At 43.2% G+C, this 17,523-nt stretch overlaps 1 protein-coding gene across 4 annotated transcripts in view; it reads right to left on the minus strand.

Moving 5' to 3' along the window:
• The window catches only part of Als2 (alsin Rho guanine nucleotide exchange factor ALS2), a 74,491-nt gene that overhangs the window by 36,224 nt on the left and 20,744 nt on the right, over positions 1–17,523 (minus strand). For all 4 annotated transcript variants that reach the window (XM_060368412.1, XM_021652163.2, XM_021652165.2 and 1 more), the window contains 6 exons: positions 14,067–14,418; positions 12,654–12,822; positions 11,430–11,526; positions 8,316–8,393; positions 4,600–4,782; positions 989–1,160 (listed from right to left, as the gene is read on the minus strand). In XM_060368412.1, the coding sequence (XP_060224395.1) occupies positions 989–1,160; positions 4,600–4,782; positions 8,316–8,393; positions 11,430–11,526; positions 12,654–12,822; positions 14,067–14,418 (1,051 nt within the window). The remainder of the gene's footprint in view (positions 1–988; positions 1,161–4,599; positions 4,783–8,315; positions 8,394–11,429; positions 11,527–12,653; positions 12,823–14,066; positions 14,419–17,523) is intronic.

Below are 17,523 nucleotides of genomic sequence, written 5' to 3' on the forward strand. Positions count from 1 at the left end.
TGAGCCCTAACAGTAGCCAGGGAATAAGAGAAAAAGAGAAAATCCTATCTTTGTTTTCTGAGTACAGGGCCAAAGCAGGAAAACTGGAAGGACAGGGCAAGGCTATCTTGCCTGAGGAGGGGGTTGCTTCTGAGACAGGGTCTTACCATTCAGCCCCGTTCTTTTTACCAGCCCCCACTCCTAACTCTGTAGTCCTTGCTAATCCTTGCTAATGTCCTAGATCCCTTGGGCACACGGATAGGGGCAAGCCCACTGGGGCCTATGAGAGCTGCCTCACTTCCAACTCCTCTCTGTGGCTGAATAAATGTTTGGTTAATTCATCCATATATATGAATGACACAATTCTAAGTGTGAGAAAAGGCAAGGAAAAAGTGTGGAAGTTCTACAATGTCTGAGGACTGGGATGTGGAAGCACCGCTCAAGTCCAGCTTCTAGGGACAACCTTCCCAAAGAACATACTTTTCTCTTTGGCCACATCTTCCTACAGCTACAGGGTAGGAAGAAGCTCGGGGAGCGTGAAGACAGGGTTGTGGCAGTCAGGCTCCTGAAGCACTGCAAACAGTGTGTGATTTGCTGAGAGAGGCAGTGGGAGAGAAGGAAGGAAGGAGGGGAAGGGAAGGAATAAACCATTAGCATGAAAGGCTTCTTAAAGCAAGGCACAGTGGTGCATGCTCTAGTGCCAGGTAATGGTGAGACTGAGGTGGGAGGATTGTTTGAACCCAGAAGTTTGAGGTCAGCCTGGGCCTTAAAAAGCAAACAACAGCAGGCATGGTAGCTCACACTTGGAATCTCGACAACTGGGTGGTGGAGGCAAAAGGATTAAGAGTTCAAGATCTTCCTCAACTACCTAGTAAGTTGGGCCCAACCTGGGCTACAGGACACCTTATCTACAACACAAATAAACAAGCTCTGGACAATACAGGAAGAACAGCTAAAAGTGAGATCCCTGATGATCTGGGGATGTGGGTGGCGCAAGGTATCGACTTACCTAAACTGAGAAGCGGCCTAAGTATCTGTGATTTGATTTCACTCAGTTTTGAGTAAAACCGTCTTTCCGTAGTAGCCAACTCATGGAGACTGGCGATATATCCCATGATGTTCTTGTCCACCAAGGCTAGATAGCTATCTTTTCCTGCTGTTACTCTGCTTATATATCCAAGCTAAAAAGGAGGGAAATAAAAAGATTAAAGCTAAAATACAATTTATGAGCAACCTGGTATGTTGCATGGGCTCATAGTGGCACACAGGAGCCAAAGGTTAAGATGCCCAGGAGTTGGTAGCAATAGCTTAGAAGTATTTACAAAGAATGCACGTCAGAGTGCTTTTCATTTTATTTATTTGGAGTTGGTGTATTCACACACCACTGTTAATTTTAAATAACTGTGTATACCTACTTGTACTTATCTCCAAGATACCTCAAACATACAAAGACCCAAATGATAAGAGCTATACATCTCAGGATCAGGCGGCGATACCTTTAATCCCAGGACACCAGAGGCAAAGGCAGGCAGATCTCTGTGAGTTCAAGGCCAGCCTGGTCTATAGAGTAAGTTCTAGAACAGCCAGCTAGGGCTACACTACACAAAGAAACCCTGTCTCGAAAAAAAAAGTTATACACCTCAAGATTCACTTTACATGCAATAATATTAGTGAGAACAAAGAGAAGCCTTATTTTATACCAAGGGTCTATGCAAAGGGCCAGGTATGATGGCTCATGATTATAATTCCAACACTCAGGGCTGAAGCTGGAGGAATGCTGGGAGTTCAGGCCATCCTGGCTACAGAGAGAGTTCTAGGTTAGTCTGGGCAACAGTATGAGACTTTGCATTAAAGAGAGAGAGAAAGAGAGAGCGAGAGAGAGCTGGTGTGGTGGCACAAACATGCAGTTTCAGTCAGAGGATCAAATTGAGGCTAGCCTTGGCTATATGAGACTTTATTTCACAAATTAAAGTCAAAAAACAAAGTAAGGGAAATTGCTTCAGGATATTGGCCTGTGCAAACTAAAATATAAACAGGGAAAAAAAAAACAACTATCAAATGAGACTGCATTCTACTAAAAACTTCCAGGAGGGGGAGAAGTAAAATGAAGACACAATCTACAGATTGGGAGAAAATGCCTTTGGACTATTCATCCAATGAAGAGGTAATATCCAGAGTATAAGAGGAACTGAAAAATCTCAGTAGCAAAAAATCTCAACAATCCAATCGAAAAGTAGGAAACTGCCCTAAGCAAAATTTCTCAGAGGATACTCAAATGGCCAACAGCAGCACTCAGGACAGCTATTACCAAAAACAAAAAAAATTAAGTGCTTACAAGGACATGAGGAAAGACGGATTCCTGTGCCTTGTTGATAGGAATGTAAATTAGTATGCCTAGCAAAGAAAATAGAATGGCAGGCCCTCAAACAAATGAACAAACAAAGAAACCAACCTAGAAAGGGAATCCAGCAACCCCATTCACTACTCAGAAGAGTTCCAAAGGAGCTAAAATCAGTATGTCAAGATGACATCTGTAGTCCCACATACTCCTCACAAAAGGCAAGACACAGGACTACACAGGTGTCCTTTGGCAGAAAAATGCATAAAGGAAATAAGAAATGTGGGTATAACAGAACCCCATTCAGCCATGAAAGCAAACTTTTGATATTTGTTGCAACATGGGTGGGACCAAGGGGCAGAAAGTAAAAAAGTCAGACACAAAAGCACAAAGCATGACCTCACATAAGAAACTACCGAGAAAATAGCAGTGGTTACCAAAGGGAGTGGAACCAGGGGAGACATCAGTGGATATAGGTACAACTGGAAAGAAGGAAGCACATGTCTAATGTTGAGGAAAATAGGGTAAGTGCTATTAAAAAATGATGACAATAATCAGTTGAAAAGCCAGGCATGGTGGCACATGCCTTTAATCCAAGCACGTGGGAAACTGAGGCAGGCGAATGAATGTACATAGTGAGTTCCAGGACAACCAGGGCTGTGTAGAGAGACCCTGTCTCTCTGTCTCTGTCTCTCACACACACAACAAACAAACAAAAGAATTAGTTGACTATCTCAACATAGCCAGTAGAAAAGGATTCTGAATGTTCCCATCACAAAGAGAATGTCTGAGGTGATGGACACGCCACTTACCCTGATGTGGTCACTACCTATTGTACATATGTGTGGAGTGTCACTTGTAACCCACAAGTGTCTATAATTAGTCTGTGCTAAGGTTTTTCTCTGAAAGAGACAGTTTTTTACATTTTCCCTTCCTACTGTGAAGAAAAACACTTTGTCTTTACTCCCATTTCATTATTAAACCAAGCAGGCCGGCCGCCACTCAGTGGACATTGACCCTCCAAGGGAATTGGTGACACACACCAGAGCCTCATCCCTCTCAACCTTGATCTAGACCGAAGTTTTTCACAGGGCACATGGCGACAGGCCAGCTACTGTGAAGGCCAATTAGCATGCCCCAAGCACGCTACATGCAGGTCAAGAGCCAAACCTTGGCCAATGCTGCCTTTGGCAATTAAGGTCTTGTCTCAGTACATTCAGAGCTTACTAGTCCATAAAACATATTTTTCAATGACAACAGGAAATCTAGAATGCACTAGCAAAGGTTATACTGCCTCTTGACATGTCTCTATGAGAATGTGAGTTACTTTAACAGGGGGAAAAGTGGAAACAAGCAAATGGTTGAAGTATATAAAAAACAAGGCAGGAATTAGAAAAGCAGGCATTTAGATCTTCAAAAGAGAGAGAAGCAGCGAAGCTGACAGAAATGAAAAGCCAAGGAAGCAGGGGTCGAGGTAGGCCCTGCCAGTGACTTGTTGGGACCTTCTCTGTGAATACAGCTCAGGACCCTCATGTTGGCACTGTCCACCGACAGTTAAATATCCTTCGGTTACAATTCAGCTGAGGGCTCCAGGAGAATTCCCTGTGAACGGTGCTTTTCAACTCTCCTGCATGACTAGCTTCCAAGACCAGCATCCCAAAGAGAAATGAAAGAAAAACAGCTGGGGGGGGGGTTAGCTCCATGGGAGAGTTCTTGTCCAGTGCACACAAAGCCCCCGTGTTGGGACAAAGCCCCGAGCCCAGCCTCATGAGACAAAAGCAGGCAAGCAGGAGGCGTAGGCACAGTACTCCTCCATGAGAGCGCTGCTGCCGCAACGGCTTATAAGGTATGCAGCATGCTGGAACATGATGGCACACACTGGTAATCCCAGTTACTCGGGAGAAAGAGGCAGGAGGTCAGCACAGCAAGTTCCAGGCCAGCCTGCACTGCAGGCTTATCAAGACCTTGCCTCAGAAAGATAAGGAAAACAACATATGTCCTATGCAGACACATCGATGAATGAAGGCGTCAAAAAGCCCTGCACTCATGAGCCCCACATTACAGTAGGGAAGACGACAGACAGGAACGTCACATAGCGTATTACATGGTGATAGGTAATGTGGGGAGAATAAAGCAGGAAAAGGAGGTGAGAAGGGAAGAATGAGAGGCGTTTTAAATAAAGTAGTCAGAGTTCTTAATCAAACCAGGTACACTTATAGTCACAGCAATATTCAAAGACTCATGCTCCAGAATGTGGGTCTCAGGATCCAATTCCTGCTCACCTTACTACAGGAGAGAAGTACTGGAGTCTTTGTGCCATTAGGGTTCTCTGGCAGGGTGTCACCTTCTGCAGGGTCCTGTCGGCCACTGTAATACAAGCCAGGCTGGAAGTCTTCGGTGTCCACTAAAAACAAGGAATAATCCTGGCCTGCAGCTACACTCCAGACTCCATTTTCACTGCTAACCTGAAATGACAGAATAATACCGTCTGTCCAAGCCGCCTGAGAACTCAGGTTGTATGGAACAGAACAGATGACTTAATCAGGCACGGGGCAGTCAGCCACACCTTTAAGGACGAACTTCACCTGGCAATGTACACAATTACTATAGAACAGAGACGTAAAAGAGACCTACTGTGCAGCGTTTAAACTTGAATTGGACTTCTATAAAAAAAATCTTAAAAAGTGGAATGTGGAAAGAACAAAGCATAGCTTTAGCTTTTAATGTTATTTTTGTAGGTCTCCATACGCAGCCTATTGCATGGTGAGTTAGGCCCGCTCTAACACTAACACCTAGACTGCACCGCTGCCCTCCACATTCGGCAGTGTGACAGTAAGACTAGATCCTGACATTGCCAGCTAAGCCATGGGTGCTGAGATTCGGTTTCCCTCTCGTAACTCACTGTCTCTCTGATGTGACTTCACTGTGCCAGCTCCCAGGATGCTGAGACAGGCAGGCCCCTGAGAAGCCAGCTACGGGGACCTAGACCAGGGGCTCCCAAAGAGTGGTCTTTGCACCGGCAGCAGGAGCATCACCTGTAAACGTGTTAGAAGCAAAAACTCTCAGCCACAGATTGCCCAGGAGGGAACTGGCTTGCTGTCTTAACAGGCCCTTCAGGTGACTCTGACAAATGCAAATGCTTGAGCTCCAAGCTGTAAACTGCTGGTTTTCAACCCTTAGGACTCCTCAGAGTGATCCAGGAGCTTCCATCAAAAGGCAGTAACCAGGGCTCTGGGTACCCTGCAATCTAGCGCTTAATATTACTCCCCATTTGTCCTGTCTGATGCACAACATTCCTCAGAAGATTCATTAACAAAGTGTGCTACAGCAGAATACTGTCCCAGCCTCCAGCTTCCTTCAAGTCCTACGCAGGTAAACATACTCCTAATGGAGAGATCCTTTGCATCTAGCCAGGCTTACACATCAGATGACTGTGTGAGTGAGTGTGTGTATGTACGTGTGTGGACGTGTGTGTGCCCACGCATGCGCATGTGAGCATTTCCACCACTTAACTTCTCAGCCACCTTCTTTGGACATGGTACTCTGTTCTCAAAAATCAAGCCATCCAAACAACCAATTTCCAGTTCATTGTGAGAAGAATGAATTAAAGCATGTACCTAGTCTGTGTGTCTGAGACAGGGTCTCTGGTATGTGGCCTAGCCTGGCGTTAAATGCCTCTTAATTCCTGAGTGCCAGGATTTCAGGGATATACTGCCAAGTCCAACCAAGTCCAGACAAGCCAGCAGGTGTTCACTACAAATTTCCAATCGAAATAAATTCAAAATAAGGCAGCTGGAGAGATGACTCAGCTGTTAAGAGCACTTGTGGCTTTTGCAGGAGACCCAGGGTCAATCCCCAGAACCCGAATGATGGTTGACGTTCATCTCTAACTCCAGTTCCAGAGGATCTGAGACATGCATGCATTTATGTACATGCCAGCAAAACATTCGTACACATAAAATGATTTTTAAAGAGACTGACAGAAGCGGGCCTGTGCAATGGCTCAGGGGACAAAGGTGCTTGCTTCTGAAGCCTGATGACCTGAGTTCAACACCAGTAAACCACTTTTTAAAACAAAGCAAACCCAATTTTGGAACTGGGCATGGTGGCACACACCAATAGTAATCCCAGCAGTCTGGAGGATGAAGCAAGAGGATAACAAATTTAAGGCCATCCTGGGCTTTATGAGAGTGTGTCTCAAAAAATCAAATCAAATCAAAACCCGAAATCAAATCTCACTAGACTTTCAGCTTTCACAGATTAACTAAGAGGATTTCAAAATCGCCTGTGCTCAGGGTGTGGCTGTGCTTGCGGTGGGGCTCAGAGTTGGAGGTCTTGCCTACAACATGGAAAGCCTTAGGTCTCCTCTCTAGACCGCAAGAAACAAAAAAATACAATTCCAAATAAAAACAAAACAAAACAAAAGAACAGAAAAAAAAAAGCTATAAATAAATCCCACAATAAATCCCACGGTGCTAAAGGGTGAATGCAGGTTCTGACTCCACACTACAGCATTTCCTTTGGGAAGCGTTCCTTCCGGTTCTGTTTGTTTGTTTGTTTTTGTGACTTTGTATTTATAGTGCTGGGGATGGACCCTGCTGCCTCACACTGCTCTGTGACTATTCCAACAATGATTTAGAGCCCCAGCCCTTTCTGGAGTCCTTTTTGAAACTCTTTCTGCATTGTCCAGGTTGGCCTGGAACTTACTCTGTAGCTCAGGCAGAACTTGATTTTCAACCCTTTGGCCTCAACCTTCCCAGGAACTGGGATTGCAAGCTTGTGCCACCAGGTCTGGTTCCAAAAACCTTTCCCTCATATGAGTAAGGACACTTTCTACTTTATTTATTTATTTATTTAAATAACAAGGAGCAGTGAATCTTTGTGTTAAAGTGACATATTGAGAAAATGTTATATGGAGAGATAGCTCGGCAGCTAAGAGGATGCACTCAGCATGTGAAGGTGACCTGCGTTTCCAGCACCATGTCAGGCAGCTCAGTCACCTGTCACTATGCTCCAGGAGATCAGATGCCCCTACTGGCTTCTGTGGGCACCCACACAACATAATTAAGCATTTTTTTCTAAATCAAAGAGGAAATATTTACCACTAAAACTAGAAGCTGTAACTCCTTAACACTCCCCAATGTTTTCTTCGGTCTTTTTGCTCACGTGGAATTAGGCTCGCTGAAGGAAGGGCCGCACTGTGGGTCCTCGCAGCGACGCATGCTTTCTCTGCTGTTCGCTGGCTATAGTTTACATCTGAACCGTGTTCCCAGAATTAGGGCAGCTATCCCCCTGTTGGGGTCTGTCTTGGGCTGGGAAAGGCAACCCCAGTGCTGTCTCCCATGCTGATGTGTGCCTGGCTCACGCCACCTGCCTGTAAACACCACAGCAGGAACCAGCACTACTGGTCGCATGCTGGCACTATTTCCAGGTGTTAAAGCAGGGAAAGGTTGGGAAACTCGAATCCAGACTGAAACAGAAGGGACTAGACACCGATACTCTCTCAACAGCGTGACATAGTGAGAGCCAACCTGTACACGAGTCATCTAAACCCGCTTCAGGAAAGGGGCGAACAAAAGGTCTACTCTGATGTAGCTATAAAATAAACACGTATGACATCAGAGAATCATAGTTTCTCAAAATGGAGTTTGAGAAGCCAGAGTAGACATTATTTGATAGTCTATAAACCAGAGCACACCAAAGAATTAAAAGTTTGCTTAAAAAGAGGCACATTTCTTTCTTTCTTTTTGCTAAAAAAAGACAGAGGTACTATGAATATTCAAAGAACATTTAAAGCTATGAGGTAAAAACATTTTTAAAGATTACATTTAGCTTGAAAAGGAGTGGCTTCATGTTATAAAACCTTTTAAAAAAATCAAAAATTTTTAGGAAAATTATACTTATAAACTAAATTTGGCTACAAAGTGATTTTGACAAACATATAAAGTACTATAGCACAGAATTCCAGAATATTTTGCTATTAAGTTCACAGAAGTACCTTCGAGAGCCGAGGAACTGTGGTCGGGAAGTCAGAATGCCCGAGTTGACCAAAGGTATTGCTACCCCACGAGTAAACCTGTCAGGAACAACAGGAGAGAACCTAAGACGTGAATTTGACCCTGCAGGTTAACTCTGAGTGTTTATAAGAATCCAATCAGCTATAATCACAGAAATTAGTCATACCAATTGCCAGTCTTTAAAATAACAAATACTAGCTGGACACAGCGGATTAGCCCTGAAATCCCAGCACTCAGGAGGATGAGGTGGGAGAAGCTCCTAATCTGAGCTAGACTGTCAGTACAGCCAGCCTGGGCTACACAGGACAGCCTGCCTCATCCCATTTCAAAAGAAGGAAGAAAGAGGAAAGAGGATGAGAAGAAAACCGAAATGAAACCTGGCATAGCAGTACAAGCTTATATAACCACAACACAGAAAGGAGGCTGCGGGAGGATCTCAAGTTTGAGGCCTGTCTACCTGCACAAGATTCACAGAATAGGGAAGAAGTCAGGGACTTCCACAGACACAGACATCTTTTCTTCAGTGGCATAGCCAATGGTAAGGCGCATGTGCTCCTGAAACATTACGATGTATGTATGTGTGTGTGTATGTATGTATGTATGTATGTGAAAGTAGAAGAGAGATTAGTTGAGAAGAGGGAGGGAATTAACAGGGAGTGGGAGCAATACATTTTGTACAATGACTCTGTCCTAAGATCCATTATTGTGTAAAGTGTGTGTTAATAGGATAGAAAACAAAACAGAAACCTATGTATTTAAGGAATGATCACTGCTTCCTCAGTGCAGGCAGTTCGGCCTCAGTGTCCCGAGTACTGACATTGCAGGCATTCTGTGACATTTCTGACGATTCACACCAGTAGCACCAGCACTCAAGAGGCTGAGGCAGCAAGACTGCTGAATGAGAAGCAACGTGGGCTGCAGAGACTCCGCTCCCAGAAAATTAAATAAACCAACGAGACAACAGCATCATTCTCAGTATAAAACTTCATTATATCTAACACAAAACTCCATTATAGGTAGACCTTGGCTAAATAACTGAATTATTAGTGAGCTAGTGTAAATCCTCGAATAGGGCCAGCAAGACAGCTCATCAAGAAAAAGAGTTTGACACAGCAAAGCTTAGCAACATGAATTCCAACCCGCATACCCCAAGGAAAGGAGGAGAGAACCAACTCCATAGAGCAGGTCAAATGACTTCCACACATGCTGTAGCATGTGCAAAGCTCCACATCACATACCCACACATACAGACACCCCCCATGTAATAGATACCCTCACCTCATACACATACAGCCACATAAACACATTCTACACAGATACCCCACACTTCATGCACACGTATACCCACACACATATCACATATTATATACAGATACCAAACATATATCATACATATACATATACATACATAAAAACATATATCCCCACATACATCATACATACAGACACACACTATACGGACACATGCCACGCCCATCCCACGTCACACATAAATAACCAACACACAGATCACACATTATGCAGACACCCCACACACATCACACACATACACTGCCACACACACATTACACAGACATCCCATTCACACACTGTACACACAGTAATAATGATGATGATGATAGATTTTTAAATCCTTGAATATGGGAATTTATAGACAGATGCGCATCTATTTAATTAGGAAATTCCCGAGAAAAGAATTCTGAGTCAATGAATAGGCACATCTTCCAGCGAGATCCCACTTAGATTTCTGCCATTATCGCTTGTTCCTGTGTCTGAAATAGCACTGGAAAATAAATGCAATATCATCTATGAGGAGAAAGTAGTTTTAAATTTGTTTGTTAAATTATCTTTTGTCACTGGCCACTCTATTTAAATCTTCCCGTTTGTTTTTCTGTCTGTGGGGAGAAGCAGAGACACACACAGCAGGGTGAACACGTGCAGTCCAAGGACAACTTGGAGGAATCATTCTCTCCTGATACCGTATGTGGGATCCAGAGGAACTCCAGTTTCAGGTGTGAGGACAAGCATCCCTGCTGGCCTCCCTCCATCCCTCCAATCCTGCTATGTACAAAAGATAGTCTTGGAGTCTCGACCCTCCTCTCTGTGTCCTGAGTGCTGGGTGGCAAGTATGGCCACTAGGCCTAGTTTGTGTGTGTGGGGTGGAACCAAGGGCCTCGCTCGGGCTACACAACCACTCTGCCCACTGAGCCACACCTCAGCCCCACGGTTGGTTGGCCTGTTGATAGTTGCTGGTTAGGACTGATGGATTATTAGGGAGATAAATATATTTTTGTTGTAATTTGATGTCAAGTATTATTTTTTCTACTTCTAAGGTTTCTAAGGGGAAAAAAAATCACCTAATATTTGTTCTTAAACACATAAGATTCTGTTTTGTTTTCTTTTCAGGGTGTTGAAACATTAATATGGTTATATTTTCTATTGCCTTACATGAGAGTGACAGTAATGAATATCTTATAGGATTACATGAGTATTGTTTTTTTAAGTCTCTGCTCCATTTAAAAATAGAACATACAAAGTTCTAATTTTGCCCTTACAAATAAGAAGCCACTAACTCCGAGAGCATTTACCGAATACTTGGTCTTGTTTCCTAAACTGTTATGACATAGCTGCCTTGATGACAACCAAAAGACTCATAACATGGGTCCGTTTCTAGAGTACAGGTATTTCTGTTCAAATGAAAGCTTTACAGCTTACCATATTTTTCTCTTCTTAGGGTTTTGGCATACATTGGATTTCAGAAGAAAAATGGCTTGTTTTGTTAGTGTCACACTAAGAATGGTCTTCAGCTGCTGCTACCTGCAGACTTGCGCTCCTCGTCCAGAAGAGCATGTTTAAGAAGGGTCCTGGTCTGGCAGCTACGTTTAAGTCAAAGCTCTACTCCAGCCAGACGAACGCCTTTTAGACAAGCTGATACTTCCTCTTGCTCTCTCCCCCTCTGTAAGATGGAAATCCCACCCTGTGAAACCTAACAGCTCAGAGGAGACAGGCGGGGCTGCCTGCCAGGCAGTTGCTTGGAGACCCCTGCCGGGACCAGCTTCCCACCAGAGCAGGAGCAGCACTCGTTTGCCTCTTACCTGAGATTTCGCAGTGAGTGCGAGAGAGTGGGAGCCACCTGCCTCCAGGTGGATCACCTCCTTCCCATCCAGACACTTGACACACAGTGGCTGGAGCCTTAGAGAGAACAAACATACACACACACGTAAAGTCAAAGTGTTTTCATGAGAATCGAGGCCTTCCTCAAATCCAACAGCCAGTGCTGCTAAACAAAAGGAAAATGGCAGAACTGACGAGCATACGCTTAAACTACTTCTAAATACTGTGCCTAATTATTGTTAGTTTTTGCTTGCCGGGTTGTCTAGCATCACCGATTAACCTCTGAAATTCAGAATCTGTTAGGAACAATAAAAGTGAGCTGGGGGTGGTGCATGGGCCTAAATCCCAGCACCTGGAGACGGGCGGGGGTGGGGAGGGGGATCATTGAAAATGCAAGCACAGTCCAGGACACCCAGTATAACCCTATCTCCTATAAAAATAAATAGAAATATAAAAACTGTAAAACTATGAATGACTCAGTAGACCGAGAGGACCGTAGGGAAAAGCAAGGCAGTTTTTTATTTCAGGTCCCTTCACTCTGCTAAGAGACAGGTTAGCCCACTGCTTTAGACAAACAGCTATTACACATCTTCAAGCTTCTTAAATCAGGCATGTTAATAGTCTGAGGATGCCTATTAAGCAAAATGACGGTTTTCCCTGATGTACATGGATTTTAATGCTTTAGTGAGTAGATATATTAAGGAGCATAAACCATCTTTTGGCATCAGAAACCTGTTGGCTCCTCTTTGTAAGTTAAAATGTAGCTATTCAAATGTTTCACTGAAATACCACCTTATCCTTAACATCGTTTTCTGCATTCCAAGATAAACAAACATCAAAACAGACATGGACAAGTGTACATGGATAGTCCAATCCTTTACTGGTTTTTGCTATTTGTGTTGAGATACAGTCTCGCTATGAGCTCCAGCTGCCCTAGAACTCCTGGAGTAGACCATGCTGGCTTCGAACTCAGAGACCCATGTGCCCCCTCCCTATCCCTCTCTCTGGAGTGCTGGAATTAAAGGCATGTGCTCCCATGCCCGGCCTCCTGCCCTGTGCTGTGAGGCACTGGGGACTGAGGGGACAGCTTTTTATCAGCACTAACAGCACACAGCAATCTGTGGCTGGAGGAAATGGATGTGTGGAAACCTCAAGAAGAAGTTCTTGCCTAAGGATCCCCGTCAGTAACCGCTGGTGGCACTCACCTGGGCAGCACATCTCCATGGCCCAGCTGCCCCTCCTTGCCTTTCCCCCAGGTCCACACCTCTGTTCTCAGGGAAGGCAGGAGGGCGTCTGCTTCTCCGCTGTATGTAGGAGTCAGAACCACTGTCCGAGTTTTCGCCCTTGCAGCCTTCCTTAGGAGCCTGGGGGAAACTGTAAATAAACAGGAGGAGGAGTAAAGGAGCAGGGAAGCAAAGGAGAAGACACAGAGCTCTAACAGTGAAACATTCTAAATCAAGGCACTAACACAGTATTTATAAAGCACAAATACTTTGCAAAAGTGGCTTTTTGCTGGTCAAATGAGTTTGAGAAATACTCCCTATTACTCTGTAAACTGCCATTCCTACCTGCCCAGTCTCATAAGACCTGCAATTAGAAGCCTATTTAAACATTTAATCTGTTACATGGCCAACCATTTGGCTGCAGACCCCTTCTCCATATAACATTTATAAACATCCTACAGAACTTCTTACATTGTAAAGAAATTTGCTAAACAAATGGGTGTGCTAGCTCATGACTGTATTGCCTGCTGAGGCAGGAGGACTGCTGAGAGCCTGGCCCATCCTGAACTACACAGTGTTCCAGGCCAGCCTGGGCTACAGTGTAAGACCCTGGCTCAAGAAAATGAACAAACAAACAAACAAACAGAATATTATAAAGAAAAAAAATACTACAAGTTTGACAAATACCTTCCCTATTTCAAAACATAAAGATTAATGCTTCCCAAGCCAAGTTTTTATTTCAAATATGTAACAACTGTAATAAAGGATTAATTTCCAAGACATAAAAATTTAAACTTCTAAGATAGGAAGAAAGCTTTAAAAGGGGATCAAAAATCTTTCACAGGGGCTGGAAAGACAGTTCAGCAGTTAAGAGTACTGGCTACCATTTCGTTTTTTTATTTTTCCTTGTTTTGTTATTGTTTGTTTGTTTTGAGATAGGGTCTCACTATGTGGTCCTGGCTGTTCTGAAACGTACTATGTAGACCAGGCTTATCTTCAAACTCAAAGAAATCTGCCTGTTTTTCCCTCCAGAGTGCTAGGATTAGAGGTGTGGGTCACTTTGCCTTGCTGGGTTAACTTGAAAAAAATGTTACTCATTTTCAGGGTGTTGAAAACAATATGAAACATGAAGTAAATCTTATACATCAATTTGGTACCATGGCAAATTTTAAATAAAGTCATTGAAAAATGGAGTTATATTCTGTAACTATTTCCGAAGCAGAGAAACCTGTAGCTTTCTCTTAAAAGCTACCATTTTAGTAAACCACCATCACAGAAACTTCAGAATCAGAATATGCCAGCTTTGATCACCAGGAAAACTAATTTGCTATAATAACACAGCATGTGGCATTGGGAGCCCAAGGGTCACCGGAAGTCAATACACCCATGCGTTACCTTGCGACAACAGTCCTGGGAGGGAGAGTCTTCGACTCCCTGCCTCCGACTCTTCCTCTCTGATATCCACGAGACTTGAGCTTTTCTTCGCTTGTATGGATTCCTGTTTCACCTGCTCTTCTCTGAGGTCTTTCAGACCTTCCGGGCCTGTGGAAGCACTGCCTGGCGGAGCTCCCGCCTCACAGGCGGCAGTACTGTAAAAGTTCATAACTTTCTTGAGAGACAAGGCTTCATATGTGGCCGCCACTCTCACACCAACAGCAGACGCACACGAGACCACCAGGCTGTTGAGGGCTGAGGTGCTTGTGGTTGGTGGACTGTGAAGATCAGGGCCTGCTTCTTCTGTAAGAGGCTAACACACACACACAGCATGTAAAAACACAAGCAGAAAACAGGAGTTTAATGCTCCTAGCTATCAGCATACAAAAACCTAAAACAGGCCCAATGGACAGGTGCCTGTCTATAAGCCTAGCGTTCAAGAGGCTGAGGAGGAGAAATGAGGCCAGCCTGGGCTAAAGAGCAACAACAGAACTGCTTATCTTCAGTCTCAGATTGCAGAGTTAACATACTATATGGAAATGGCGCTTGAAACACAGTTCTTTGCCTAAGTGGTTTCCCTTGTCTCAGCGTCATGTTATTCAGTGGTATGTTAAAATGATCTCTAACTGCTCTATAAAACCAAGCATGAGAAAAGGAGAGCAAGGCACAGAAGGTATGAAAGGCCCTGGCTGCAGCCCTTGGAAGGCTGAGGCAAGAGGAACTCAAGGTCAAAGCCAGCAAGCATGACCTTTCACAGTGAGACTGTGTCTCAAAAAAATTAAACAGACATAAAACAAAACAAACTTGGACTGAACACAAAGTGCCCTGGGTAGAGGTTGGAAAAGCTGCAATCTCTATGACTTAACCCACTGGTGATTTATCTCCCATGGCACAGTAGCTGGGCAGGCCACAACCTTTGCTTTGGTTACCACAAAGGATAAAAGTGACAGGTTAATAATTAAATATATAGAGCTAGTGTTCTTAGCATGCTTCGTGAGACTATTAGAAAGTTCAACAAAAAATTTCCTGGATCAGTGAAAAATAGGTTGAAATATCAAATACCACTGCTTACTAAACGGAAAAAAAAATCATTAAATAGACCCAATAAACACAAAAGAGCTTTTGACATACAAGCACAGTTGCACTGAAAACTTACTGCTTCTTACAGAGGCTGAGTGCTGGAAAGGTAGCTCAGCAGTTGAGAGCACCTGCTTTTTCAGAGGACTCAAGTTCAGCTACTAGAGCCTGTGCCAGGCGGCTCACAGCCACCTGAGACTCCAGCTCCCAAGGGTCCAACACCTCTGGCCTCCACTCACATGCACACACCCACATGCAGACACACACCTGCACATCCTTAAAAATAAAAATTACGCTTGATAAATATTGCTTTTTATACCCAAATATCCCAAAGATATGCACATTGTTCCTTAATTTGTCCTGAATTCAGAACTAAACCCAACAAAGCATGGTTGTACAGCTGCCGGCCAGCCTGGACAGTGAGATGCTGTCTCAAAAACAACAGCAGCAGCAAAAAGAGAACAAGTAGAAATAACATTGGCTTCCATTTTTCTTGAAGTAATTTCCAGTCACTAGCGTAGTATCTGGCATAAGCAGGTACTCAATAATTTGTCAAATTACATATAAATCTAAAGTTACTTCTAGGCAAATGAGTAATCTAATTAAAATAGTTAGCAGAGGTTTGAAGACTACATACTTAAGGACAAGTACTTTGCTGATTAAATTCTCATGACAAGGTGTTCAGAGTAATACTGTGGTCTCTACCTTTTGTTTTGTTATGTCTGTAGTGCTCCTCACAGGCACATTGAGGCATCTGAGAGGGGCTATTTTGGGAAGCTCTTACCATTAAGCAGAGGAAAGGCAGAACTCATGAACCATAAATCTTAAGTTTCTGTTCCTGATGTATTATGCATATATATATATATATATATATATATATATATTTCTACATTTGTATGTATGCTTTTAAATTTTTCCTTATTTTGAGATGCTGAGATCAAGCCTCAAGCATGATAGGCAAGGGCTCTACCATTGAGTTACATTCTAGCTATTTAACTGTATTTAAACGAATAAAGTAGAAGAAAACTAATTACTGGCCATTTTGATTGAAGACATAATTTTAGAATTTAGAGTCAACCAATAACAAAGAACATCATATAAAATTTTCACTGTTCAATGTAAGGCTAAAATATTACTTACAAATTTAATAGGAACACACACACACACACTGCCAAAACCAACATATATAATAAAAACTTCACTTAGCAAAGTAAGTTCAGAGAAAAATTTCTCGGTTTTTTTGCTTTGCAGAGGAGGAAGGGGGATACAGATTTTAAAGTAGTAATTCGATAACTAAATGGGCTGTGAACCATTTGCTTCTAGCTTTAAATTTAATAGAGGAATGGCTTCTAAAAGGACAAACTTTTTGTCTCCTGTGTGTGTTTTTGAGACAAAAAATCTCTGTAGCCTGAGGTGGCCTCAAAGTTGAGTGCAGGCAAAGCCAAATTTTCTATAAACATGTACAGTTTAAGAATTTTCTATAAACATTCTTGATAAATGAATGTTGCCTTGTTTGGATTCTTTCCTTATAAACAGCTTACTCTTAATTGGGGGGGGGGGGAGTCAAATCCCAAAAAGTTGGGAGACTGCATAAAGCAGAACTGTTTCTTAAAATATCCCACTTTCTCACTCTAACAGAGAAGCTTCGGATATAAAGAACTGAAAGCTTACGGTTTTAAAGACCCTGAGTAAAAAGACAGCAGAGACAGTTCTTTCGAGATTAGATGGTTTTGTTTTCTATCTCCACGCCACATCTTCGGCATAAAGCAAATCAAAAGGTAATCCCAAGAGCAAACCAAAAACTGTCTCTTTGGAACAATGTGTTTCCAGCATCAGGGCCACCCATTTCACAAATCTTCAGACAAGAATACTTTAAACAAGACGAAAGGAAGCATTCCCCACCTCAAATAAGGTCCAGTAAGGACCAGGTATAACTGAAAACAAAACTTAAAACATATCTGACACATAGTGTAAAACCTTGAAGCTTCTTTTCTTTCTTTTTGTTTTTGTTTTGTTTCCTTTCAGGGGACAGGGTGTTAATTGTAGTCCTGGCTGGCTTGATACTATGTAGCATAGACCAGCTTCAAATTCACAGCAATTCTCCTGCCTTGGCCTCCCAAATGTTGGGATTACAGGCATGCACCACCATGTCTAGAAACTGTAGACCTCTGCCTACAACTAAACAGTCTGCAACCTGGTAGCCTCCTTAGATGGAAGAAGAGTTTTACAGACATGACGAGATGTCCCCGCACAGTCCCGAAGGAGCTCCATGGACCATGGTTGCACCAGGTAAACTCTTCTGGGGACTACCAAAAAGTGGTGCTTCAGCCACAGTGGCAAA

This window comes from Meriones unguiculatus, chromosome 15 (assembly GCF_030254825.1).
Source record: "Meriones unguiculatus strain TT.TT164.6M chromosome 15, Bangor_MerUng_6.1, whole genome shotgun sequence".
NCBI classification, from domain to species: domain Eukaryota; kingdom Metazoa; phylum Chordata; class Mammalia; order Rodentia; family Muridae; genus Meriones; species Meriones unguiculatus.